Below are 26,940 nucleotides of genomic sequence, written 5' to 3'. Positions count from 1 at the left end.
TACTGGTAAAACTTGTGAGTAGATCTCTCCTTTCACCCATTCTGGCTTTTGCTTTCCTTCACCAAGGCTCTGGCCCTTCTTCCAATCCTGGCACATGCTCTCCATCTATCCACAGCCCACCCTGAGAAATCCTCTGGTTCTGCAATTCCAGAACCTTCCCCTAAAGAAGAACCTCTCCTGTGGCCTCATAGGAGAGGACTTTGATTCATGGCTGTTGCCTAGTTTGTGACCACAAGTGAGGAGGAATACATCAGGGGATGAAATGACAGCAATTCCTACGTACTATTGTTACACCTACTATGGGCCTAGTCTCCCCACAATGACAGCTGACTTTACAACAGCCACATGTTTAACTCATTCATTCCTCACAAAACCTGAAGACTGAAGTTGGACTGCTATCCTGATCATGTGGATAAGAAAGGGACCACGTAACTGATCATGTGCAGAGGCAGGGCCAAGCCCAATCTGGTTGTCCTGTGTGCATCCTCACTGGTTCTACAACTAACCTCATCTTCACTGTGGCTATGACAAAAGGCTTACAGTGGTTAACACGTGTGTTACAGTTTAGATCTGAGGCATTCCCAAAAGCTCATGTACGGAATGATGAAATAATGTTCAGAAGTGAAAAAATCAGATTATGAGACCTGTGACCTATTAATCCACTGATATGTATTAACTGGTGGTAACTGTAGGCAGTGGGGTGTAGTTGTAGGAGGCAGGTCACTGGGAGTAGGCTTTAGGGGTTTATATTTTGTCCCTGCTGAGTGTGGTGCTCTCTCTGCTTCCTGGTTACCACGTCCTGAGCTGCTTTCTTCCTCCCTGCCCTTCTGACATGATGGTCTGCCTCACCTCTGGCCCAGAGCTATGGAGTCAGCTGACCATGGACTGAACCTCTGATACCATGAGCTGAAATACACTTGTCGTTCTCTATGTTGTTCTTGTCAGGTCTTCTGATCTGACTAAAACACGTGACAACTGACTAAAACACGTGACAACTGCTAACTAGCAGGCTTGCATCCAGTTCCATTTGATTTCTGAAATATGTGTTATTCACAATAGGTCAATCTGCCTCCTTGAGCCAGCACTGTGACCAGCAATTCCAGTTTCCTGAAGCGAGAAGTAAAGATCTTTATGGGTAAGAGAGATGCCTTCAAAGGGAAAGGGACATAGCATTAAAAACATTGTGACATACTGAAAAGTCATTCCCATTCTATTTTTGAGTCCATCAGAATACATCACCAGCACTGTTTCTGTTCAAAGCTACAAAGTCTTTAAATGCTGTCCTGATACTTAACAAAGACACACAGAGAGACAGCATCTACTCAGAAATTTAAAACATTGTTTTATTTGTATTAATTTTTGATATAATTTATTTTATAATAAATGATACCAGCTGTCTTTTTTGTACTAGTGATAAGTTCCCCTTAATTAAGTGGATAAAACTGAAAGAAGTGCATTATAAAGTATATTTTACACTTCATTAAAAGGTGGCAGTATGATAAAAGTTGTCAGTAAATACGTGAACTTTTAGAAGTTCTGAATTATTGAAATAAAACAGTTCTGTTAGGTTAAGATAAACTGTACTCTATTAATTCTTTTAACTTTTAATTTTGAAATAATCACAAATTCACTGAAAGAAAAAAAAAGTATGGAGAGATCCCATACACTCATTACCCAGTACTGCAAAGTGACTATGTTTGTAATGAGAGGACAATACCAAAACCAAGCAATTGGCCTTGGCACACACAGAGCTCATTCAGATCTCACCAACTTTAGAGTCACTTGTGCCTGTATGCATGCATGGGTGTGCAATTTAACCTCCATGCATAACTTATTTTGGCCTGGTAACAAATTTTGACCACTTGGAAGGTAGACACCTTAATTTCATTTAGGTTCCTTGGCCTCCCTGCTTTCATAAACAATTGTTTTAAAGACTTCCTCTATGTGCTTTAAGCACCACATTGATGAGATCCTAAGTTTTTGTTTCAACCAAATATGATTGTCAAATATAATTTAAGAAATTCATGAATTCAGGAAGACTTCTATCCTATTTAAATTTCACTGATTCTGACATTCTTTTTTCCTTTTCAAAGTTCCAAATCTTTTTCAGTTATCATTTTCTTTTTCTTTGGAGAAGCTCCGCCAGCCATTCTTTGAGGGTAGGTCTCCTGGAAATAAATTTTGTCTCTCTTCATGTAAGAATGTCTTTATTTCCCCTTCATTCTTGAAGAATACTTTTTCCAGATATAGATTCAGGACTGACAGTTCTTTGCTTTCACCACTGGAAAAATGTGCCACGTCTTTCTGGCCTCCTTGGTCTCAGGTGAGAAATTCATCCTCATTCAAATTAGTGTAATATCAGGATGTTTTTAAGATTCTTCCTTTGTCTTCTAAGTTTCACAAGCTTAATTATGATTTGCCTTGGCATGGATTTCTTTGGATTTGTCACTTTTGTGATTTCCCAACTTTTCAAATCTATAAGCTGTGACTTTTGTCAAATTTGGGAAGTTTTCATCCACTATTTCTCAAATACTGTTTCATCCCTATACCCTTTCCTGTCTCCTCAGATTCTAATTACAGAACTTAAGATCTTTTGTCATTGTTCACAAGTCCCTGAAGCTCTGTTCGCTTGTTCCCAACCTACTTCTCTCTTACTCATATTGAGTAAATTCTTTTGTCTGCCCTCCCTGACTTGATCCTCTGACAGCCCCAGTGACAGTTACTCTCTTTTTCAGTCCTAAGATTTACATCTTCTTCTTTATGATGAGTACATGTGCTTGCTGAGATTTTCTAATTTTTTTGTTTTGTTTTGTTTTGGGGCTATTTGTAATTCTTCACTGAGAGCTTTGTTTTTTTCTCCCTGCTTGGTATAACAAGTGATTCTCAATTTTCTTCTGCACATACTGAATATTATGATAGAAAACCCTGGATCCTACTAAAACCTGTTTTAGTAACTTTGTTCTGTTTTAGTGCACAAGTGCTGATGGGCTTTTCTGAGCTTTGGCTCTAATGACAACTTGGGCTTGGAGCCCAGGTGATCCGTTTCGGATACCATGGGGTACCCACTCCTTCCCTGCTAGTTTTGCCCAAAAGGCAGAATGCACAGCCCTGGAAGAGGTGGAGGGTGAGCCCAAATCAATAAGCCACACAGGCAGTCAGCTCTGGGCCTGTCCTTTGGGTTTCAGGGAAGAGTCTTGAGTCCCATCCTCGGCCTCTGCTGAAGGGCCCACTTTTCCAACAGGGAGTCTCTTGCTTTTCCCATAGCTGGCCATCTAGTGATGCTAGAAACTTCAACATCCTCAGATCCTGTTCCTTTTTATCAGTCCTGCCTCCATTTACCCCTCCTCTTGCATTTTACCATATGTAGCAAGAAGACTCCAAGGTGCACACCCATCGCCTCCTCAGCCACAGCCAGCCTCAGTTGCTTTCCATATACTGGCAGTACCCAGCTCTGCTGAGCACTCTGCGGCCTCCTAGCAAGAATCGGCCTTCCTCAATTCCCTCCAGGCCCTCAGTGGCAGCATTCTGAAGTCTAGATTTCTACCAGCCCTGCAGCTGTCTGTGCAGGGAGTGATTTCCCCAGGATGCTCCTCTCACATTCTAAGCGCCATCACCACCTCCCTGTTGCCACTTAGGCCAACCTTGGCCTTTCCTCTCCTGTGTCTGGCCTTGACCCTGATGAGCAGATGTGAGGGAAGAGCCCACCTCTAGGATCTGTCTGGTTGTTGCAGGTTATTTGGATCCTTTTGTTGAAGGACTGGGGCCCCCATTTTCTGACTGGTGCACATCCTCAGGCTACTCCCAGCTCCTAAATACTGTCACCCTCTCTCCTTGAAATGTGGCTCAGTCCATCTTCAAAGCCAGCAAGACCCTGTACAAATGTTCACACCTTCAAATCCCTCCCACTTCCACTATGCTATTGGCTATGGAGAATGTTCTGCTCTCAAATGGCTTATCTGATGGGTCTGGCCCACCAGGGTACTCTCCATTGATCAGTTGTTTGTAGCTATTTCTGTGAAGTCCCCTCACCACCCTATCAGATCAGTGTTTGGTGATGGGAACCTTGGAGAGCAAGCAGTTCATCTTTAGAATTCTCTCTACTGGAGTACGCATCACATCACTGAATTCTTGGGACAACTTTTCAGTAATATTATTCTCAATTCAGATAAAGAAACTGAGGAATGGACAGGTGAAGCTACAAGTTCAGAGTTTAAGTGGGAAAACCAGGGTTTAAAACTCAGTCAGCCTCACTCCAGAGCTCACAGTCTTAATCCCTGCATTGTGTCCATGAGAAATGACCAAGATCCATGAGCAGGGAGACTAAGGAAGAGGAATACAAGAATGAATGGGAGTGAGATAGGGATGGAAAACAGCTGAGCCAATGCCAGGCCCCATGCTAGGCACACCTATCATCTCACTGAATCCTCACAACTACTCTAGAAGGTGTTAATACTAAAATGTGAGTGAGTCCCAAGTCAGACTCATCTGAACCCCAAGCACAGACCACTGTAACCCACTGTGGTATGGTCCTCACCTTCTGTTGGAGGCCACTGGGATCCTCCAACCCTTGATCTGGCTCAGCTCTGTGTCTGAGATCTCAATCTGCAAGGGGAGTCGGGGTGCCCAGACAGTGACTTCCACCTGGGAGGTGAAGTGCTGGTGGGTGAAGTTCACTATTGTGTCCACTTTACTCTTCATTTCCTTCCCATTCACGAAAATGGAGTCACAGTTGTTGGAAACCTTTGGGGAAGAGAGAGAACCATGAGATGCACCAGAAAGAAAAGCACAAGCAAAACCTAACAACAGCAAAGCATGTGAGCAGTGACAGCTCTGATTATTAAGACATCAGGATAACATGACTCCCATAAAAGGGTAATTTGTAGGCACTAATTAGTGACAAATACTGATAAACAGACTCCAGAAAAACCATTTTGTTACAAAACTCTGACAAGTAAACCCATAAACGTAATTTAATGGAGTTACACAACCTCTGTTGCTTTTGCTATGTGCTTTTTCTTTATCTTACCTTTTTTCATGAACTCAAACCACCACCAATCAAACACCAGGTGCAATTTGTTTCACTCTGGCAGCATATTAGAAGATGCACAAAAGGTTTTTGTTACATAAAAACATACTTAACTCAAGCTATAAAGAGGATCTTCTGAAAAACCAAGAGAGCTTTGTACTAGATTAAAATCCTGGTAAATCCATGAGGCAAAGCACTCATGAAATATGCTAGAAACATAGATGCAATTATTTTTTCCCCATTAAACTATAAGTTTGCAGAATAGTGGTAAGGATGTAGCATTTTAGCATGGTCTTTTGACTCAGCGTTTGGAGGCTCCCCCTTTAGTTGATCCACTTACAGATTCAGAATTAGACAATTTAAGGCTCCATTTCAATTCACATCTTCAGGGGATAAGCAAATAAAATGTTGCTGCCTTGCTCTCCTGGCCCATCATGAAAACATATAGATGAGGGAAGGGGAAGGAGTGGGCATGAAGAGGAGACAGAAAATAAACCATCAATTCACAACAGATCACAAAACTGCAAAGGGGCCAGAATCTCATTTTACAGATGAAGAAACTGAGGCTACAACATAACTGGCCAGAGGTCTGACAACTTTTTTTAACTTAACAAAATAAGCTTATTATCTTGAAGTTCCAGAAGTCAAAAGTCCAAAAATCAATCTTGGTTAAAATTAGCAGAGCTGAGGCTGGGGATGTGGCTCAAGTGGTAGCACACTTGCCTAGCATGTATGAGCCACTGGTTTTGATTCTCAGTACCACATAAAAAAAATAAATAAAGATATTGTGTCCACCTAAAAAAAAAAAACTAAAAAAAAAATTTAGCAGAGCTGTTTTCTTAAAAGTCTGTATCAGACTGGGCGCTGGCAAGGCTCACAACTCAACCAGTGATGGCACCACACAGCCAATCTGACAAGCCACCAACTAGAACCTGACACTTCCCTTCCTTCTCTCTTCACCTCGATCTGGAGCTACAGCTCAGACCTCTGCTCCAGGCCTCAGAACCAGGAGCCCAACTGCCTGCTAAGCATCATCAGGTGATTGGCTTAAGAGTGACATCAGAAATACCAACTTCCACACCCAGGGAAAGCCTCCAAGTTATTTGAGACAAATTACCACCCTCCCCTGCAAAATGGTACTAATATAAATGTGCTCCCTGAGGAGGAAGTGGAGGCCTCCAACCATCCACCAATCATGTTTCTGGATGTGGTAGTTCACCGTAGATTCAAACCAAATTCTCACCCTTCATCCCAGTCATAGAGAAAGAACCTTGTCATTTCCACTTCACAACATCAGCATCATCTTAGGGAATATATAAGTGAAATATATTTCACTTAGGCCACTAATTAGAAGATCAGCTGAAATCACAGTGACCCTGACTGAGTAACCCTGGTCCACAAAGAATGCAGAGGTAGCCAGAGAGCAACTGGGTCATTTTGGAGTCCCCTTCTGCCCTGTCAGAATGGAATAGTCCAAAGTCCCCTTCTCTTTAGAATCTGCTCTTCTGAGCAACAAATCTGCCCTGGCATCACACTGGGTTATTTGTGGAGTACTTTGTGTTGATGATGTTGTTGCTAATGTGGCTATTCTTATTGAGTATTTTAAGTTCTTGTATATTTCATATAGTAACTTTCTATCACATTCATCGTTTGCAAAAATTTTCCCCCATTCTGCAGGCTGTCTCTTCCCTCTATGGCAAGTTTGCTGCATAGAAGCTTCTCAGTTTGACTAATCCTATTTGTCTATTTTTACTTTTATTCCCTGTATTTTGGGGGTCTTATGAAAAATGCCATTGCCTATACCAATGTCACAAGATGTTTACTCTGGTTCCTTCTAGTGGTTTCATAGTTTCAGATCTTACATTTGAGTTTCTTACCCATTCTGTTCTCATTGTCATTTTTTGTTGTTGTTTGTGTTATGGGGGATGAAACCAGGGCCTCCCACATGCCAGGCAAGTGCTCTACCACTGAGCTACAACCCCAGTCCTCATACCAAGAAATAGAGGTCAAATTTAAATCTCCTCCTAGTGAATATCCAGTTTTTCCAGCACTATTTATTGAATACATTCTCCTTTCTCCAACATATGTTTTTGGCACCTTTGTTGAGAATCATTTGCCTGTAAGTACATAGGGTTATTTCTGAATCTATTCTGTTCTACTGGTCTGCATGTCTATTTTTAAAGGGATAAATTCAAATGGCCAACAAATTCATGGGAAAAATCCCTCAACTTAATTAGTCATCAGGGCCATAAGAATCAAAAAATACTATCTCACCAAAGTTAGAGTGGTCATCACCAAAAAGAAAACAAAAAACAAATGATGACAAGGATGTGAGTGAGAGGAAACTCTCATACATTATTGATGGGAACGCAAACTAATACAGTCATATGGAGAACAGATGGAGGCACTAAAAGTAGATCTACTATATAATCCACTTCTGGGTATATCTCCAAAGGAAATGATATCAGCATATAATAGAGATACTTGCCACCCACATTCATGGATGCACTGTTCACAGTAGCTGATATGGAATCAACCCAGATGCCATCAGTGGATGAAAGGATAAAGAAGCTGTGCTATATACACACAGTTGTATATAATGGAATATTATTCAGCCACAAAAGAATGATATTTCATCATTTACAGCAAAGAGGATGGAATTAGAGGGTATTACATTAAGAGAAATAAGTCAAACTCCATGTTTTTAATGCATGTATGTTTTTAAAAGTTAATCTAAATGTTTAACAGTGATTACTAGAGGCTGAGAAGTGTTGAGGGGTGGGTAGTGGGAGATTGGATAATGTGTACCAAAAGAGTTAGATAGCGGTAATACGTTCTGATGCTCTACAAAAGAGTTGGGGGACAAGTCTTTGCAATGACCTATTATGTTTTATGTCTAACCAGAGAGAAAAGTGCAAAGGCCCCAATTATAAAGTAGTGAGAAGAAAATGAAAATATTAATTGTCCTGATTTGATCAGTACCCACTGTATACATGTATTGAAATATCACACTGTGGCCCATAAACATGTACAATTATTGTGTTCATTTAAAGTTTGAAATGTTTGAGATGAAAATGTTAACTACCCTGATTTGAACATTATGTTCTCTGTGTAAGCATAAATTATCACACAGTACCCATGAATTTATAGAATTAAAATAATACTGTATTTAAAAGATGATTCAGGTGGTAACCAAAAATACAAGCAACAATAAATGTTGGCAAGAATGTGGGGAAAAAGCACACTCATACATTCTTGATGGGGCTGCAAATTGGTGCAACCACTAGAGAAAGCAGTATGGAGATTCCTCAAGAAAACTTAGAATGGAACCACCATTTGACCCAGCTATCCCACTCTTTGGTTTATACCCAAAGGACTTAAAATCAGCAACTTCAGTGATGCAGTCACATCAATGTTTCTAACAGCACAATTCATAATAGCTAAACTATGGAATCAACCTAGGTACCCTTCAACAGATTAACAGATAAAGAAAGTAGGGCATGGAAACATAAGGGAATATTACTCAGCTTAGAATAATAAAATTATGGCCTTTTCTGGTAAATGGATAGAACTGGAGAATATCATGCTAAGAAAAACAAGCCATCCCCAAAAACCAAAGGTTGAATGTTTTCTCTGATATTCGGATGCTAATTCACAATAAGGGGGTGGGGGGGCTAGGGAAGAATGGAGGTACTTGGATTAGTACAGAGGGGAGTGAAGAGGGGAGAGGGTGTAGGGGCAAGAAGGATAGTAGAATGAATCAAACATTATAACCCTATGTACATATATGATCACATGACTATATAACTCTACATCATGTAAACCAGAAGAATGAGAAGATATAAACCATTTATGTATGATGTGTTCTACTATCATGTATAACTAATTAGAAGAAATTTTAAAAATTTCTTTAAAAGATGATAGTAGACAGTGGAGCTAACAAGTCTCTTGGACCCATAATTACAGTTTGAGCTGAAAAGGGCATTTCTTTGGTTCTTCAAATTTTAGGAAAAAAAAGAATACTTTCCCATTTTCTCTGCTTTACTTTTTTAAAGGGGAGAAAATGAAGAACAAAAAAAATCAGCTATTTTGGGGGGCATGAATGAAGAACTTAAATCTGCACTATTGTGCCCAGGAAAGGGAACAATCAGAATATGATTTCTATTTAGAGCAGAAAAATGGAATGGAGGGTCATGCTCTTACTTTAAAACCCCATGATGCTGACTCAAAGTTAAACCTGGCTGCCATCCATTTAGATACTTAGGAATGGTAACAGAAGTCCTATTACAAAGCAAACCCTCTTCCCATGGGAACACTACACTGGGGGCAAGTGGAGGTTCAAGAAGAACCGTTCCTCTTGAGCAAAAGAATGTAACCTGCCCATGCCTTGCAGACCAATCCATTGGTTCCCTGCCAATCAGAAGACTGCAGTGCACATATTAGGAGGTTCCCTTCTGCCCTCACCTTCTCCCTGATGCAAGTAGTTGTCACCGATTGCTGGGACTTTCCCAATCCTACCTTTTAGAGTACAGACATCAACTTTCCTACATTTATGAAAAATTCTGGTTCTTCTTTGTCAACTGCTTCCCACGCACAACTAATTCCACTTTGGATCACTCTGAACCACATCTCACTGCCAGGAACACTTCATCTTTGGAAACCAGGAGAGTTTTTTTTTTTTTTCCTGTCCTTAGAATTGAAATCATAATGCAGTGATTCTGCACCCTTTCAAAGCATGTGCAGATTTAACCCTGCCTTTTATTTCAGGAATTGATGTACAACTGAAATGGACAAAATAATTAATTATTTAAAAATGTAAAAGAGTGAAATAATTTAGCAGTTCTGTATATTATTATCATTTTTCTCTCCAAGGATATAAATACCCTTTAAAAATGTATGTTCTCCATCCTTGTGTGATTCAACTAAAACAGCTCATTTAATATGGCTTATCATATTGGGTGCTAACATCTGAATACGTGAAAACATACAGGGGCCATATCAGATATACAAAAAACAAGAGTTCCCCACTCCAGGGATTCACCAATTTACAGCTGGCCTTGTTACTTATGGGTTCTGTATCTTTAAATTCACGCTTTCTAAAAATTATTTGTAACCCCAAAAGCAACATTCAGAGGACTTTTGTGGTGACTGGTGGAAACATAGACTGCACTGAAAACTCTTGAGTCACCTGTCCCACGCACACACCCCCAGCTGAGTGCTCCCTGTCACTTTACCACCACTTCCAACAGGATCACCGCCTGTGGGGCAGCTCGCCTTTGCCCAGGGCCTCGCTGCCGGCCCTTCCTGCCCCTCCACACAACAAGCCCCACCGTTACTCCCTGAGGGGTCCGGGTGCTCACTTCACCTGTCCAGAATCCAGGCACGAAAAGGCTGCCATATGCTCAGTTTCGTGAGGGGATCAGGGAGGACCACGCCCAGCACTGCCCAGGGCTGAGGCCACACAGAGGCAGCTGATCCCCTGAGGCGTGGAGCCGCTTCCCCACTCACAGGCAGCGATCTCGCCCGCGTCCTGCCACCGCTTTTCCCTCGTGTGGACCGTGTCCGCAGACCTGGGGGTCACACAGGCAGGACCCCACGAGCCACTCACCACACAGCAGCCCTCGGCCTGCACCTCCTGGGTTCTAACACCACTATGGCTTCCTTTCTCTTCAGGAGACCACGGCGCTCGGCCCACCTCGGCCTCGCTGCCCCTCCACTGATTGGCTAGGAAGAGGCACGTGGTACGACCCTGGCCAATGTCGTGTGAGAAGCCCACTAGGGATTCTGGGAAAGGGCTTCTCCACCAGACACTCCGGATGTGACTCATCCTTCCACCGGATGTTGTCTCAATGGAAATTCAGGAGGATTGCCCCAGGCTCCAAGAACCTCCAGGGAGCTGGCCAGGGCCTGGCACTGTGAGCTGGGAAGGATGCTGCCTGGGCCCTGACCCGGAGAGGCTGCTGGACCGGCTCTGCCGGAAGATCAGACTTGGAGACCTTCACCGTTGTGAAGACCATGTTCAAGGTCACCACCAAGATCATGCCAAAGACCCCAGCTCAAGGGCCACTGCTCAGAGGGCCTCCCTTTAGGCTTGTCCACTCCAAACTTCCTGTACCCTTCTGGTGTCCCTCTCCATCTATGTTACTCCACATTCCTCTAATTTGCTGTGCTTGCCCCTGAGTACACACTACACGATTTCCTTATGCTTGGTATTGTTGCATGATTTACGTTATGTAGATTGCACCAGATTGCTCTGTTATGCTACATCATTTCCTTCTCAGTAGCTATTCTTGGAGTGCTCCTGGTTGATTCTTATCCCTGGACTCCACCTGAAGGTAATCTGCCTGTGGTCGTGGACCTGTCTCCTCTTCACTCCTCTGGCACGGTGCAGGGCGCTTAGAAAGCATTCAATAAGTAGATGCTGAATTTGTGACCAGGTCACAACTGGTTCTTCTGGGACCTGTTCCTCCAAGGCATCACCAAAAGCAGTGTGTGTCTTGGTGAAAGGGAAACAGGGGCACTTAAACAAGGTCTCATGCTGATGGCATAAAGAAAAATGAAAGTAATTTCAAAGGTCATTAGAGAAAACACAGTGGGAAGACACAAAGTAGGTAAGAAAACACAAAGCTGTTACTTGTATGACCTTGGAGTCCCAGGGGTCAATTTGGCCTTTTTACTAGGAATTGAGATCCCTATATATGAAATTACACAGAGTACATGTGTATTGGGCTAGACGAATTTTAGGAGATAAATGATGAGATATTTATGATGAGATAAAAATTAGAATCAGATTTCCATCATTTTTCTAAATGATACCTTCAAGGCTGTCTGAGCCCCAAGAGGAACACTGAAAACCAAATGCTATCAATCCTAATATAAGAAGATCTGAGGACAGGGTTGGAAACAGACAACTTGTGTCACATTAATCTATAAGCATGTGTAAAATGGCTTGTAAATGTCATCTTAGGAAACTTGCCTTTAGAGGTTAATATTTTTACTGTCAAATTACACTTTTGCAACTACATTAGTCATGAATAAAAGAGACCAAAGGGGACTCTCCAGATGTAAAGATATCTCCTTGGGGATCTTGTAAGACATAATTTCCTTCATTTTCTGTTTAGGAAAGCAGCAGGAATTTCATCTGCATTACCAGTCCTCTGTGTTTGCCAAATTGTCGACCCATTGGTTAGAGATGGGAGACTGTGCATTAAACCTCTTTCTTACGACACCTCCCCCAACCCAAGAACTGTGACACTAAGTTAGAAGGAAAGAACACTACAGATTCAGGTAGTATGTTGCTCACAAAATTCACAGAATATACTGAAATTTTATACCAAAACAGACAAAAAGAAAAACCTAGTCAATTGAAATCTGTGAACAAAACACTTTGTATATACTACTGTTTAGCAAAGTATACTCTAAGGTACAATAGATCCCAATCTATTTAATTTACCTTGAATTTTTGCCAAAAAATAAAAAGGAATAATAGTAGCTATCATGTATTTTTTATTAGATAACAATTATTTTCAAAGATTTATTTAGAATCATACCAATTAGACTCTCCAAATATTCTGTATATGAGGTGTTTTGTCCCTATGTTACAGATGGGAAAACTGAGGCTCAGTTTAGGCTGCTTCTCCAGTGATCACAACGGGCAGATGCAGAGTATGGGTTCACACTGGGGTCTGTGTCAGAGGCCTCCTAGGTACAGTGTGTTGCTGCCTTGCTGCACCCCACACAAGGAAAATGTGGCCTTGCCTCCAGAGGACCGACCATAGGCTGAGGGGAAAAGGCAAGACCTAAATGCACACATGGGGACCTTTAACCAACCTTGCTGAGATATAATTTATAATTAATATAGTGCATATGTTTAAAGGGTACAGTCCTATGGATTTAATGCTGTATATACCTATGAACCCACCCTCCACTCAGATATTCCTGTCACCCTGAATGCCTCTTTTCCATCCATCACTCCCTGAGTTCCTGGCTCTGTGTAACTGCTGATGAGCTTTCTGCACTGTAGAATCACATGTGCACTCTGTGCTCACGAGATGCCCAGGTCTTGCTGGCTGCATTCGGTCCATACAAACAACAAGAAGGGGCTGCTGCTCACCTTAATTTGAGGTGCCCATGACATCTCCTGCCCAAAGAGACTCTCTGTCCCTCATGCCCCACCACTGGATCACCTCTATAGAGGGAAGAAAAGGAAGAAACAAAAAAGCTACCCAATTGCATTCAGCAAAGCTTAATTCTACCTTTTTAAACAAGCACTACGAAAATGGTGCCCCTTATCAAGACTATGCCAACAACCAAGGCCCAAGGTTAGGATTTGGTGCAAAGCTTAGCATGTGCTTGTCTATGGGATGTCTTCATTTAAGCACTTTATCCCTTCACAGGGATGCACTGCCAATATAGGTTTATATGAGAGCCCCGTACTTCACATGCATCACACTATGCCTGGAAAGACAGTGTCCACCTGCTAAGCCCAGCAGCACATGGTGCTGCTAGCATCCTGCACAGTTGTGACCAGGGCCCTGGGCTTCTGGGGAGCATCTCTGCAGCATAAATGCCACGTGCCACATGCACAGGTGCAGGGGCCACGAGCTTAAGTCTTCAGGGTGGGTATATAGATCAGCCACATAAAAGACAAATATTTTGCAGGATTCTAAATCATAGTCTCAGAAAGAGAGGAATATTGAAGGATAGAATTATTTGTGTTTTTCAAACTTGTTTTGAAACTACTTTTGTGGGGGAGGGATTGAAGATTTAACCCAGGAGTGCTCAACCACTGAGCCACCTCCCCAGCTCATTTTTTTATTTTTGAGATGGGTCTTGCCAAGTTGCCAAGGCTACCCTTGAACTTGTGGTCCTCCTGCTTCTGCCTCCCAAGCCACTGGGATTATAGGTGTGTGCCACGACAACTAACTGAAAGTTGTTTTGTTGTTGTTGTTGTTGTTTTTAAGAAAAGAAACTTTTGCAAAAAGAATACTGTGAACTGTGAACTTGTAAAAATCAGAAGCTAAGAATTTTCATCTCTGAGATTTTAGGAAAAGGGGAAAAGTAGCCTCATACCATCTACTCCAGGTCATAGGAAGGCCCACACCTTCCTATGACCTGGAAGGGCCAAGAGAAGTCTGGACACCCACGTTCACACTCACAGTGAAGATTTCTGGGGAGGTCTAGGAAAACAGACCCCAACCAGGGTGAAAGAGGAAAGCCTGGTGCTCGGGCAGGCCGTGATGGCCCAGTCAGTCATCAGAATCCACCCCTTAATTGACTCTGAGTGATTTTGGCATGGGAAGTGCTGGTTGAATCCTGGCTATAATCCTGGTTCTGGCTGGTCTGAGAAGGAGCCCCTGGGGTGAAACTACAGGGATTCTTACTGTGATGACTTGCATGCCTCCTACACATCTCTCGAGACACAGCTCCAACACCACCTGCTCCAGGAAGTCACTATGGCCTGTCAGCCCTCACTCTCCTGTCCCCATTTCACTTTGCACACACGTTTAAAGGAACATTTCTAAATCGTGACCATTGAGGCTAAGGGTCAGGCCCAAACCATCTATGCAGCTGTAGTACCAGGCAGCAGAGTGTGTGTTTGTAAACAAGATTAATGCAGACTTCAGTTCCTGTGAGGTTTGAGCCAATGGCTTCTCAGGGCAAGTCTCCCAAAGTTCAGTTGTCTGTGTGGTGGGGTCACCCACTCTGCCACATCTCCTCTCCACATCATAAACAACTTGATTTCCCACTGGGAAAGACAGCCAGAGAGGCTTTGAAGTAAGAGCAGGAGGAAGTCTGCTGGTGACATACCCTCAATCTCCCCATCCCTCCAAGGATCCCAGAAGGAAGTCACTTGCTGTAGGTTCATAACTTTCAGAGACACAGCTTGCTCCTGTCTCCCAAGCTCACTCAGTTTGGGAATGACCAGTAATAGTTCAGTTCTGCCCACCCAGTTTGGCCCCCAGCAGGCAGGTGTCTGTGGGGGATGGGCTCCTTGCTCTACAAGCATCATTTCCTACTTTAGAAACAATCCGATAGCTATTTGTTTTACGTCCTACCAAGTCTCATGTTCCGTACCAGAAGTGGCACATGTGCCAAGCTTGAAGAAACATTGAAGCAACATCTATAGATGGATTTGCAAGGACACAGTTTGAACTTCAGACAGCTTAGCAGAGACTTCAAGTACTAGACAGCAAAGAGCACACTGACCCCACTGTCCTACCAGAAGGCTCTGAGCATGACCAGGGCTGTGCCCTCTGAGGAGCAGCAAGAGCCCTACACAGGAGGGAAGAGAGGCTCTAATTACAGGTCCTAAATAAACAAACAAGCAAACAACAACAAAGCCTGAATTAGGGCTCCGTCAAGTGTATCACCCCAAACAGCAGGTTTTCAGTAACAACAAGAAAAACCACAAGACATGAAAAGAAGCATGTCTTAGCTGAGACTGCCACAGGAAATACGACCCACTGGGAAACTTCAGCCTCATTGTTTTCTAACCATTCTGGAGGGTGAGAAGTTCCAGACCATAGTGCTGGCACATGTGGGGACTGCAGGGGTGGAAAGAGTGTTCCCAGCCTGCCCAGCCCTGCCTCCCACGGTGTGCACACCTTCCTCCCAAGGCTGGGCCTTGGAGCATGCAGAGAGGAGAGAATTGTCTGTCCTCTTCCTCTGCTGGAGGGAATGAGCCCCATCATGAAGGTCCCACCTGTATGATTTCATCTAAACCTAATTATGCCCCAGAGCACACCTCCAAATGTCATCACATTGGAGGTTAGGGCGTCACCACGTGGATTTGATGGAAGGACTCAAACATACAGTCCACAGTAAACAGAAAACCGTTACCCACCCACAGGGGGAAAGGCAGGTGCCAGAAACTTCCTATGAGAGCTCAGATATCGATCTTAGCTAAGATTTAAAAATACGTAAAATATATATCATACAATATATAAACATATATATTGCATATTATAAATAATACATATAAAATATCATATATTTTTAAATAATAAAAGGATAGTAATATGACAATGTCATAACAAGTAGAAAATATCAGAAAGCAAAATTATTTTTTGGAAAAAAAAATCCAGAGATTAAAAAAAGCACAAAAATTGAAACAAAAAATCTTTTAGAGAAGATCAAAATTAGGATGAGGTGGGCAGAAAGAAGCGGCCAAGCTGAGAGATTGATAGAGATTATACCCCAAAGAACAAAGGAAAAGACGATGAGAAAAGTGAACACAGCGTAAGAGAAACACTGAGCTCACCCACAGACTTGGACCGGGATGCTAGACAAGGGGAAGGGGAGGAGCAGGAAGTGTTGAGGAAATAATGATTAAAACCACCCAAACCTGATGAAAACACCACACATCCAAAAACTCCAACAAGCAGGGTAGACACTGAGACAGTCACGTTCAGACACATCTCAGTAAAAATTTTGAAAGACAAAGAGAAAATAATACAAACATCAAAAGAAAAGTTATTCATTATGCACAAAGGAAACTCAAATTAACATCTTACTTATCAGACATAATGGAACCGGAGGCTGAGGAACACCATCCAAAAGGTTCAAAAGGGACTGTCAATCAAGAATCCTATAGGCAGCAAGATTATTTCAAAATGAATGCAAAATAAATACATTCCTGAAAGTTCTTCAAGCTGAGAGCAAGTTAGCTATATGATACTTTGAATCCACATTAAAAATACTATTGAAAGTAATTGCCTAAATATAAAAGACAGTATAAATTCGTATTTGTTTTCCTACTTTAAACTGATTTTAAAAGTAGTTATCTCAAGCAGTATGTATATAATTGTACTGTTGGGCCCAAATCATGTAGAAATGTAATATGGTGAACAATAACAGGAAAAAGGAGGTAGGCAGGAGCAAAGCTGCACAGAGTGGGAGTCTGACACCAAAGGCTGGAGCCACAGAAACAAACCAAAGGAGCAAGCCAAGATGGTAAATAAGGAGGTTAATTTTAAAATTATCTAATTATGGACTGCTCTCCTGCTCTAAGCTTCTATATGAGTCATAAATTACATGGTAGTAACAATGCACTGGTGTGCTTATGACATATTTAATATGCACAATAATAATATTACAAAGAGGGATAAGAGTTATACGGAAGTAATCCTTCTGTATCTCAAAGGAATTATTACTACAAAATTCTCAAGTTGATCTGGTAAGATATGTATGGAATTCCTGTAGCAACTACTAAGAAATTAACCCTAAAGTAGTTTAAAAAATCATTAAAAGAATTAAAATATCACACTAGAAAGTGTTCAGCTGGTGCAAAAGAAATTGGTAAAAGTGGAAGAGAGAAAAACAATAGGAAAATAATACAAAAAAAGTGTACAGAAGAGGTGATCAAATATATCAATAGAATGTTCCTGTGAGTTGGTTTGAAAGCCCAACAGAGAGAGATCATCAGATATGACGGAAACAGAAGGTCCCACTATGTGATGCCTGCAGCAGAGGCACCTATGTCCAGAGATGAACTAGGTGGAGGGGAAAAGGGCAAAGGAAGGAGCTCTGTACACACCACTCTACGAAGCCTACAGCAGCTATCAACGGGAGACAAGTCGATTCTGACAAGAAAGGACGTTGTTATTAGTAAAACTGTCAAGATATTAGGAAGAAATAGCAATTATAAACATTAGATCTGAATTAGTGAAACTGATCATAGAAAACCATAGAGAAAATACACACAGAAAAGAATTGGTACATTAAAAATAACAAAATAGACATTAGGTGGGCTGGGGTGGTGGCTCAGTGGTAGAATGCTTGCCTAGCATGCATGAGGCCCTGGGTTCAATTCTCAGCACCACACATAAATAAATAAAAATAAAGGTCCATTGACAACTAAAAATTAAAAATAGACATTTAGTTAGACTGACAAAGGAAAAGGGAAAGAAGACCTAAATAACTAAAACCAGGAGTGAAAGAGAGAACATTATTACGACATTTAAAGAAAGATAAAGGGCTACAGATGGACACTATGAATGGTTGTGTGCTAACAAATAAGAAAACCTAGAGAAAATGGACAAGTTCCTCCAGCTGACTCGAGGAGGAATCTAAAACCTGAACAGTCCTGCGACAAGCACAGGTGGTACTGGTGATCACAGGAAGAAAAGCCCACGCCCAGGTGGCATCTCAGCGAATTCACCAAATGTTTAAAGAACCAACACCAACCTTTGGCAAACTCTTTCAAATAATACAAGAGAAAATCTTTCCCGATTCATTTCATGGGGCCACTTTTAGCCGGATACCAAAACCAAAGAAAAGTAAAAGTATTCAAGAAAATAGTCAGCCAGATCCAGGAATATACAGCAACCTATATGAAGACTGTGCATCATGGCCAGGTCAGATTTGTCAGAAACGCAGGACTGGAGTGACATCAGAAAACTGAGGGAGTGCCCCATACCAATAAGGAACAAAAGCGCATCAGCATCTCAGTCAAAAAAAAAAAAAGGCGCTTGACAAAACCTAAAAGCAACTATGACAGGGATGACAAGCTAGGGACAGAAGGGGCTTCCTGGCCCAGATGAGGAGCACCTGCCAAAACCCACAGCTAACATCAAACTTTGTGGTGACCTTGGCCACAGTAACACACAACACAGGATGCTGGTTTCTTGGGGGCACCCTCCTGCCTCGTGATTGGTTCAGTGCTAGCCAATGGCATGTGAAGGCATTTGCTGAGGGCTTCTGGGAAATGAGCTCCCCCTGCCCTCCTGTGACCTCCAAGAGTTCCTGCTGCTCTGTCTATGGTCCTGGGACCTGGGGCAGGACCAGCTGCAGCGGGCTTTTGACCAAGTGGTGGGAAGCCGCCTAGGCAGGGGAGAGAGCCACGGAGGAGCCTCTTCCTGAGGGCGGAGGTGGAGGGATGTGAGGCCAGCAAGTCCTCTGCCTTTGTCCCCAGTTTGCACACCTTGAAGGGAATCAGCACTGACCTCGAAGCTTGTCTTGCCTGGAAAGTGCTTGGGCAGTGGAGGGCTCAGTGACAACTAGGCATTCTGACCACGTGAGTGAGGACACACAAGTTACAAGGCACAGACTCCACTAAGAAGAGAAGGGCAGGGGTGGGTCATACTAAGGCAGGAAAGTGGCAGAGCCTCAGCTGCAACCAGGAACCGTCCAGGCCCGTCTCTGCCTCTCGGCTTCTTAGCTGCCCCTTCTCACTCTGTGGCAGGAATGGCCCTTTCCTTCCAGGCACTGGCAGACACTTTATGGGGACCTCACCTGATAGAGCGAAGCCCAGGCTGACTACTTTAAGTCCTGGGAGGGAGAGTGCGCTGGGTCCTGCTCAGGGGGCGAGCGGCCCTTAGGCTGGCTCCTCAGGGATGGGCCATGCAGGGTAGGCATGGCGAGCAGCCGGCCCACAAGTGCAAGAAGTGAGGGAAGCAATTATCAGAAAGAAAGGGGGAAAGATAATATCACCCTGGGCAGATGCCCACAGGTGTCTCCTGTGTTGATCTAATTAAGTGAACGTGGTTGGCACACTGGCCACTTCCTCATCACTGGTGATCGACACCATGTTCACGGGAGCCAAGGACCACCCAAGCAGCATTTCCCACTGTGTCATCTGGTGCCAAACTGCGCTCTCCCTCACATGGCTAACCACCTCTCCCCGCCCCTCAAACAGATCTGCACTCGTGCCTTTGTCCTTATGGTCCAAGGGGGTCAGAAGGCATGACAGGATCAGGAGCATCTGTCACAGAGCCTCTCTCCTGTGACCTGGTTATGAGCTCATGAGACCACAGTCATGATTAGGAAGCAAAGCTTGCCCCCCAAGGGCCAGGCATGACATTCCATAGTGCTCTTCCCTGTTCACGGCACCCACTTCAGGGAGGGAACCTTGCCTCCTCTGGGGGTGGGTGCTCCTGGGAGATGTCCCCTCACATCACCAGTTCCCAGCAAGATGAAAACCCTGCCCCATAAGCACCTGATCAGATGTTTGATACTTTGTCCTTTCACAGAATGATGTGGAACATGGGACAGCAAATATCCAAACACCAACAATAAATAAGTCAGCACATAAACATCACAATGTCAACCAGAGCCAAAGATATGGGTGACAATAAGGAGATGGCAGAGAGGGACTGGGCAGGACTGGGCAGGGGTGAAGAAAAGTGTGGACCACGAGGATGGCAAGGTCCTCTTCACCCTGAATCCGCTCAGCCTCATTGCCCCGTCTCTCACTGGTCTGAACCATTCCAGGGTTCTTATTGGATAAATGAAGGGGATTCTTCAAGGACCCTTCCTCCCTTTCACTCATCCCTCTCTCTGTTGCCAAAATCACCTCATTTTCAGTTAATTTCTAAAATTCTCACTTAATAAAATAACGTCCTCCATCGATGACAGGATAGAGCCCCCTGCTCCTTGCCGTGGCTGGAGTGGCCACCCCGACCCAGCTCCTACCTGCCTCCCAGGCTCATGGCCATGTGGTCTCCAACTCCTCTGCATCTCTACCTTTGTTGCCTTCTCCTGCCAAGAGGATCTGGCTGTTCTCAGTCTACCTGGTAAAGCCCTCCGTCACCATCGAGAACAAAGGTAAGCTTCCCCCTTCTCACAAGGAGGCTCAAGCCCCTGTCTGAGCTTGCTTGTCCCCTACACGTGAGTGCTGAGGGGAGCCATTGGTAACTTAGAATATTGCCTGTATTTCCAGATTTCCCAGACTCATCAGTTAGGTCTGGAAACACATTTGAATTTCTAATTTCTAAAATAAAAATGTTTGCAGAAGGGCTCTTGTCTTGTTGATGTACCCAGCAACCCTAGCCCCTTTCTTTTCCTAAGATCCTGTCTGCAAGATGAGCAGGTGACCAGGCATGCCCATCCGGCTCCCTGAGGATGCCCGCACCACTTGGCCCCCAATCCCACCCCAGCCCGATTCCCACCACTGGCCCCAGCACAAAGCTGAGGAGTTGGATCATTCTCAACTGGCCAGGACACTGCCTCAAAAGTTTTGAACAAGGAGGGTGAAAAATTCTTCTCCTCCCTCCTTACAAGGCTATACAGATGTGACCTGAGGCTACAACGGCTGTGGACAAGCTGCTCTGGGAGGAGAAAGTCCGTGCATGGTAACAAGGACAGAAAGCGTAGTGAGCAGCTCTGTTCTCTGGCTGCTGCCATCACCAAGACCCAGGCCTCCCACTGTCTGCTGGGACACCAACACACCCCTCCACTGGGGGAACTAAGTTGGACCTAGCCACTCGGAGCCACAGTCCTGATTAACACACATTTGCCTCTGCCTCCCAAGACACAGAGCTGAGCTCCTTCTCAGGGGACAGTGGACCAGGCCGCCCCATGGCACACCCAGCCTACCAAGGCAGAGCACGCATCTCAAAGGAAGCTTTTCATGGACGCCTCTCCTGCACTGTTTTGTTTCTATTCTTAAAGATGTGACTCTTGGTGAGCTCCGCGCCCATCTGCCCTGACTCACTGAGAAGATTTCGTACAGAATCCCGCTCAGGCAGGCTGTGGGTGGCGCCTGTTGGCAGCCTCAGAAGGGCCTCCTCCTGCCAGGACACCACAGCTGTGCTCTGCTGTCGATGAGCCTGGGCCCTGAACTGTCATGGGTTGGGGACAGTCATCGATTTATTAATGATCCATGTTCTGGATTTCAATGACCAGGTGTCACCTCCGAGTCCAGCCTCAGGGAATTCCACCTCAATAGCAGTGGCCCTCCCTATGCTGCCCAGCTGTGCAGCCGCATGCTGTCTCCACCCAGCAGACCAGTGGCCCCAGCTCCATGCAGGACTGCAGTCTGCTCACTCGGTGCTGCCGACATCTCTCTCTAGGGCTCTGACTCACTCAGTACCCTTCACCACCCTTCACCACGACGTCCTCCAGCCTCACCTGTGCCCTCCCACGCCCTGCACCCCAAACACCTCCCCTCCCAATTCAGCATCCTCCGGATTCACTAAATCTTCCCTAAATCCTACAGATCACGTCTGTGTGGGCAGCACACGGATGAAGTGTGGATTCTGGAGTGACATGAACCTGGGCTCCAGCTTCCCGTGCCTTCCTTCAACCTGCAGGGCCTGGACACTTGACCTCTGTGAGCACTAGTCTCCTCATCTCTGCAGGGGAGGTAGAAACAGAGAGTCCCGTGGTCCATTATCAGAATGCAGGATTTACCTTCAAGGCAAAATTACTGAGGATATGAGAAAACTAGCCAAAGAGGAAACAGAGCAAATGATTAAACCGGCAGCTGATGCCTGAGTGAGGAGACAAGACACATCGACTCACAGGAGGTGGGGGGAGGCCCAGATGACCAACAGGGATAAACCCCACACAGGACAGATCAATCCCAGAAAGGCCTTCCTGCCCAGGAAAGCAAAGGGAGGGGTGGAAACTCCAGGTACATCCCTTAAAATAACCAATAGGGGACAGTAAAACCTAAGTGACATTCAGGAAGACTGTGCACCCCATAGTTCTCAGACACTGAGGAGCCGGGGAGGGACCTTGCACCTCGAGGAGACAAAATGCTGGTTGGAACAGTCGGGGGTGTGCCTGTGCCCCCAGACACCCAGGCTTGCAGGACTGACAGTAAAGCCTCACTGTTTGTGATACTTTGTGTCTCTTGGTCTGTTCTTTGGGTTTGGACAGGAGAGCATGTTTCTCATAGAGGCACAATTCCTGTTATCCAAAGGGGTTACTGTGACCTCTACTTGAAATAGCAAGTTTTCTATGTTGCATTTTGTCTCTGGCCACATGACCTCAGAACTCTGCTGAAAAGAAGATCATCACCAGATACAGCCCCTTGACCTTGGACCTCCAGAACCATGAGGCAAAATTAAACCTCTTCTCTTTATAAAGTTACCTGGCCTCAGGTCTTTCATTATTGTAACTAGAAGACAAACCAAGAGCAGGGGAGAGACAATATAATCAGAGAAGGGTGAGAAGATTGTGTGTGTGAGAAGTGGTCTCTTATTACTGACAGCCCATTCCTCTCAACAATGGGATGTAAGCAAGAAGCCTGGGTCTGTGAACAGGAGATCACATAATCCACTCCACCTGCTCCTGGAGGAAGCACATACCCTTGATTCCCACTGAGACAGAAGTCATATTTCACCAGCTGAATGGGCAGCGATCACTTCCAAGAGTCTGTAACAGTCTAGTGATAAACATCAATAAAGCACTAATAAATTGCTCGAGCTAAACTTCATGAGTATTTGGGGAAAGCATGAGAGAGTCTCAGAATCTCTCATCTATGTTCCTTGCATCTCCTTGGTGCCAGGACCTTGGCTGCAAAAGGAGTTCCAGTCTTTCATTCTTTTTAGGTTTGTTAGTTCCTCACATGAGTGAATTTCTCTGTAGACCTTTGAGATATTTAAGAGAAAAAGACGACACATCTTTATCTGCAGAAGGTAATAATCATACAATCTCATTGGTATGTTTAAAATGGCCAATGTGCAGTCTAAGAGTGGGGAGAGAAGAGCCCACCCCAGAGATCAGCAGGGCGCGCTCAGGGTGAAGTCAAGGAGCACCAAAGAAAGCTGCCAGAGAGCCCTGCTCAGAGGCAAGATGGCGCCCTGTGCTCGCTTCAGGTGGGGTGACTGACTGTGGGGTTCAGGTACTGTGAGCACAGTATCGCATGAACTCATGCACAAGAAATGTGTGGGTGCCCAGTACCTACGAGGCTTTACAGAGTCAGGTTTCAAAGCTCACTTAAAATGTTTAACATCTCTAGCAAGTGGAAAAACACAAATTAAAGCCACACTGAGATTTCACTCCAGTCAGAATGGAGATTATCAAGAACACAAGCAATAAATTTTGGCAAGGATGTGGGGAAAAAGGTACTCTCATACACAGCTGGTGGAACTGCAAACTGGTGCAACCACTCTGGAAAGCAGTATGGAGATTCCTTAGAAAACTTGGAAAGGAACCACCGTTTGACCCACTCCTCGGTCTATACCCAAAGGACCTAAAATCAGCATACTACAGTGATGCAGTCACAGCAATGATTAGAGCAGCTCAATTCACAATAGCTAAGCTATGGAACCAACCTAGGTGTCCATCAATGGATGAATGGATAAACAAAGTGTGGTACATATACACAATGAAGTATTACTTAGCCATGAAGAAGAATGAAATGATGGCATTTGCCGGTAAATAGATGGAGCTGGAGAATATCATGCTAAGTGAAATAAGCCAATCCCCCCCCCCCAAAAAAAAAAAACAGGTTGAAAGTTTTTTTCTGATATGTGGAAGGTAAACTACAATAAAGGGCAAGGAAAATAGAAGTCTGTAGATTAGACAAAGGGGAGTGGAGGTAAGGGAAGGGGCACCAGAAAAGGAAAGGCAGTGGGATGGATGTGACATGATTCTCCTGTGTTCGTGTATGAAATCACCACCGAGGACCCCACTGTCACGCACATCCACAAGAAGGGGGTCCTAACTAGAATAAGATACATTCTGTGCTTGTATAATTATGCAGAATGGATTCTGCTGTTGTGTTTAACTAAAAGGAACCAATTTTTTTAAAAGAGCAGCCTTCCCACGATCCCCTGAGAGTGAAGGCTGAGTAGGTCTAGACCCGCATCCCTGACTGCACAGCCCCCCCTCTTCCACAGCAGTGCTGTCCTCTTCGGGCCCCAGGAAGTGGCCAGAGGCTGTACTCAGCATCTGTTTGTGGAGCAACTGCTTGGTGCCAGGCTCAGTGGCAGGTGACCAGGATGCACTGAGGAGCCAGACCCATAGTGTCCTGCCCCATTGGAGAGCTGAGGGGAGGAGGGCACAGCCAGTCCACCAGCAGCAGGGCCACTGGACACCGACCACAGGAGAGAGCCGAGCAGGGAGCCCTGCATCTCAGGAGAGGGCCACACCAAGCTCCTGCTGCACCTTCCCTCTGGCACATCCATGGTGCCATCCGCACACTCCCCCAGCTGCGCTTGCTCCCCAGGTGACAGGGAGGAGCTAGAGCTGGGGGTGACCTCTGGACAAGTCTGCTGCTCTGGGAACTTGGAGCTCGTCAGCTCACCAAAGAACCGGCTCCCAGAGCGTTTCCTTCCCAGTGTTGTTAAATAACCAAAGACAGTACTGGTGCAACACCCCCACCCTCCTATGGAATTAGGGAACAAACAAGCAAGAATTTTAACTTAGATATAAAAATTAAAACACAACCCAGAAACAGCTGACCCACGGTGCTGTCATCTCCCACTTTATCATGAAAAAAGAATTTTGAAATACTTCAAAGCTCTTTTGCTCTAAGAAATAGCCTTATAACCCCTCATAGAACAAAGGACAAAACCCATGCAGTCATCTCAACAGACACAGAAACAAACAAACAGGATTGGAAGGAAAATTCCTCACACTCAATGAAAGTCGTGTGCAGAGCAACAGAAACTGCTAGAGTTAAACTTACTGGAGCCAGGAGAGCGTCCTCTCCCCAGGATCAGGGCTGAGGGAGGACACCCACTCATGCCACTTGGTCAAGGCTTTGTGAGGGATTCTTTACAGGCAAGCCTAGCAGGGTGATTAAGCAAGACAATAAGCCACCCAGACAAGAAAGGCAGAAATAAAGCTCTCTTTACAGAGAACAAGGACTCCAGGATAATTCAACATGGAAAGAATGTCTTCAATGACAGAGAACAAATGGTGCTGAGACGACCAGAAAATCCATGCTAAACCTCACATTCACGAAAATTAACTCAAAAAATGGATCACAGACCTAAATGTACCAGCTGAACTATTTAGAAAATTTAGAAAAATATGTGAGAAAAATCTTGTGAACGTGGACGAGGCAATTATTTCTTAGGTTCTACAGCAAAAGCTTAATTCATAAAAGAAAAAATTATACATTGGATCTCACCAAGTGAAACTTTTATGCTCTTCAAAAGATGAAAGATCATGAAAGACAGGTCAAAGTCTGGGATGAAGTCTCTCAAATCATACCTGATAACGTCAATCACAAGCATTTTTAAAAATTTGTAATGGGCAAAAAATTTGAGCAGCACTCTACCAAATATCTGTAGGTGTCAAATAGCATGTGGGAAGACATTCCATAGCACTAATCATTCCGGAAATGCAAACTGAAACCAATATGGTCCACCTCTCTGAACCCAACAGAATAGCAAAAATTAACAGGATGATGACACCAAGTGCTGGCACAACTGTGGATGTAACAGGACTCTCAGACACCCATAGCAGGAAAGCAAATGCCACGCCCACTTCAGGAAACAATTTGGCAGCTTCCTAAGGAGTTCAACAAGTGCTTCTGTGTATTGTGTGACTCTTCTATTCCTAGAGAAATGACAGCTTGAAGTGACAGAAATGACAAACAAAAGCTTGCATGAATGCTTCCAGCAGCATTAGCCCAACCAGGAGCAACCCAAATGTCCATCCACGGGGACAAACTGTGATATATTCACACAGTGGAATACAGCTCAGCAGTTAAAGAAGAATTATGGAGACACATACCAGCAAGGATACATCTCAAGTTAATTACACTGAGGGAAAGAAGAGAGAGAGAGAGATAAGAGGGGCAATGAAGACAGAGATAACAAACATATACTTTACTGTTTCATTTATATAAAACTCCAGAAAATAAAAATTAACTGTCAGGGAGTGATTACACAGGACAAATGGAGAGGGGCGAGAGAGAAGGGATTATAAAGAAGCAAGAAGAAAGATCAAAGGCTAAAGATATCACTGCCCCAATTTTGGTGGTGATTTTGCACCCACAAAACCATCAAAATGTACCAAACTCTCCATTTAAACATGGGCAACTCATTGAGTGTCAGCTGTGTGTTCATGAAGCTGTTAGACAGGAAAACGGCAGAGGGAGGCAGCAGCCTCAACACATGGCCTCTGTGCCTGGACCCATGCCTACCTGTGCCTGGGTCTCACGGCTCTGTGATCCAGTTAATTTACGAACTTTGTTTAGCTCCTCTGAGTTTCTTCTGGAAGCTCAGTGA

At 44.2% G+C, this 26,940-nt stretch overlaps 1 protein-coding gene across 3 annotated transcripts in view; it reads right to left on the bottom strand.

Moving 5' to 3' along the window:
• Nucleotides 1-26,940, bottom strand: part of LOC101972115 (transmembrane protein 132B) — a 318,135-nt gene that overhangs the window by 9,101 nt on the left and 282,094 nt on the right. For all 3 annotated transcript variants that reach the window (XM_078039369.1, XM_078039371.1, XM_078039370.1), the window contains one exon: nt 4,535-4,740. In XM_078039369.1, coding sequence (XP_077895495.1) covers nt 4,535-4,740 — 206 coding nt within the window. The remainder of the gene's footprint in view (nt 1-4,534; nt 4,741-26,940) is intronic.

Source organism: Ictidomys tridecemlineatus, chromosome 2 (assembly GCF_052094955.1).
Source record: "Ictidomys tridecemlineatus isolate mIctTri1 chromosome 2, mIctTri1.hap1, whole genome shotgun sequence".
In the NCBI taxonomy this organism is placed as follows: Eukaryota; Metazoa; Chordata; class Mammalia; order Rodentia; family Sciuridae; genus Ictidomys; species Ictidomys tridecemlineatus.
Note: the sequence above shows the minus strand (reverse complement) of the source record. Positions and strands in the feature narration are given on the sequence as shown.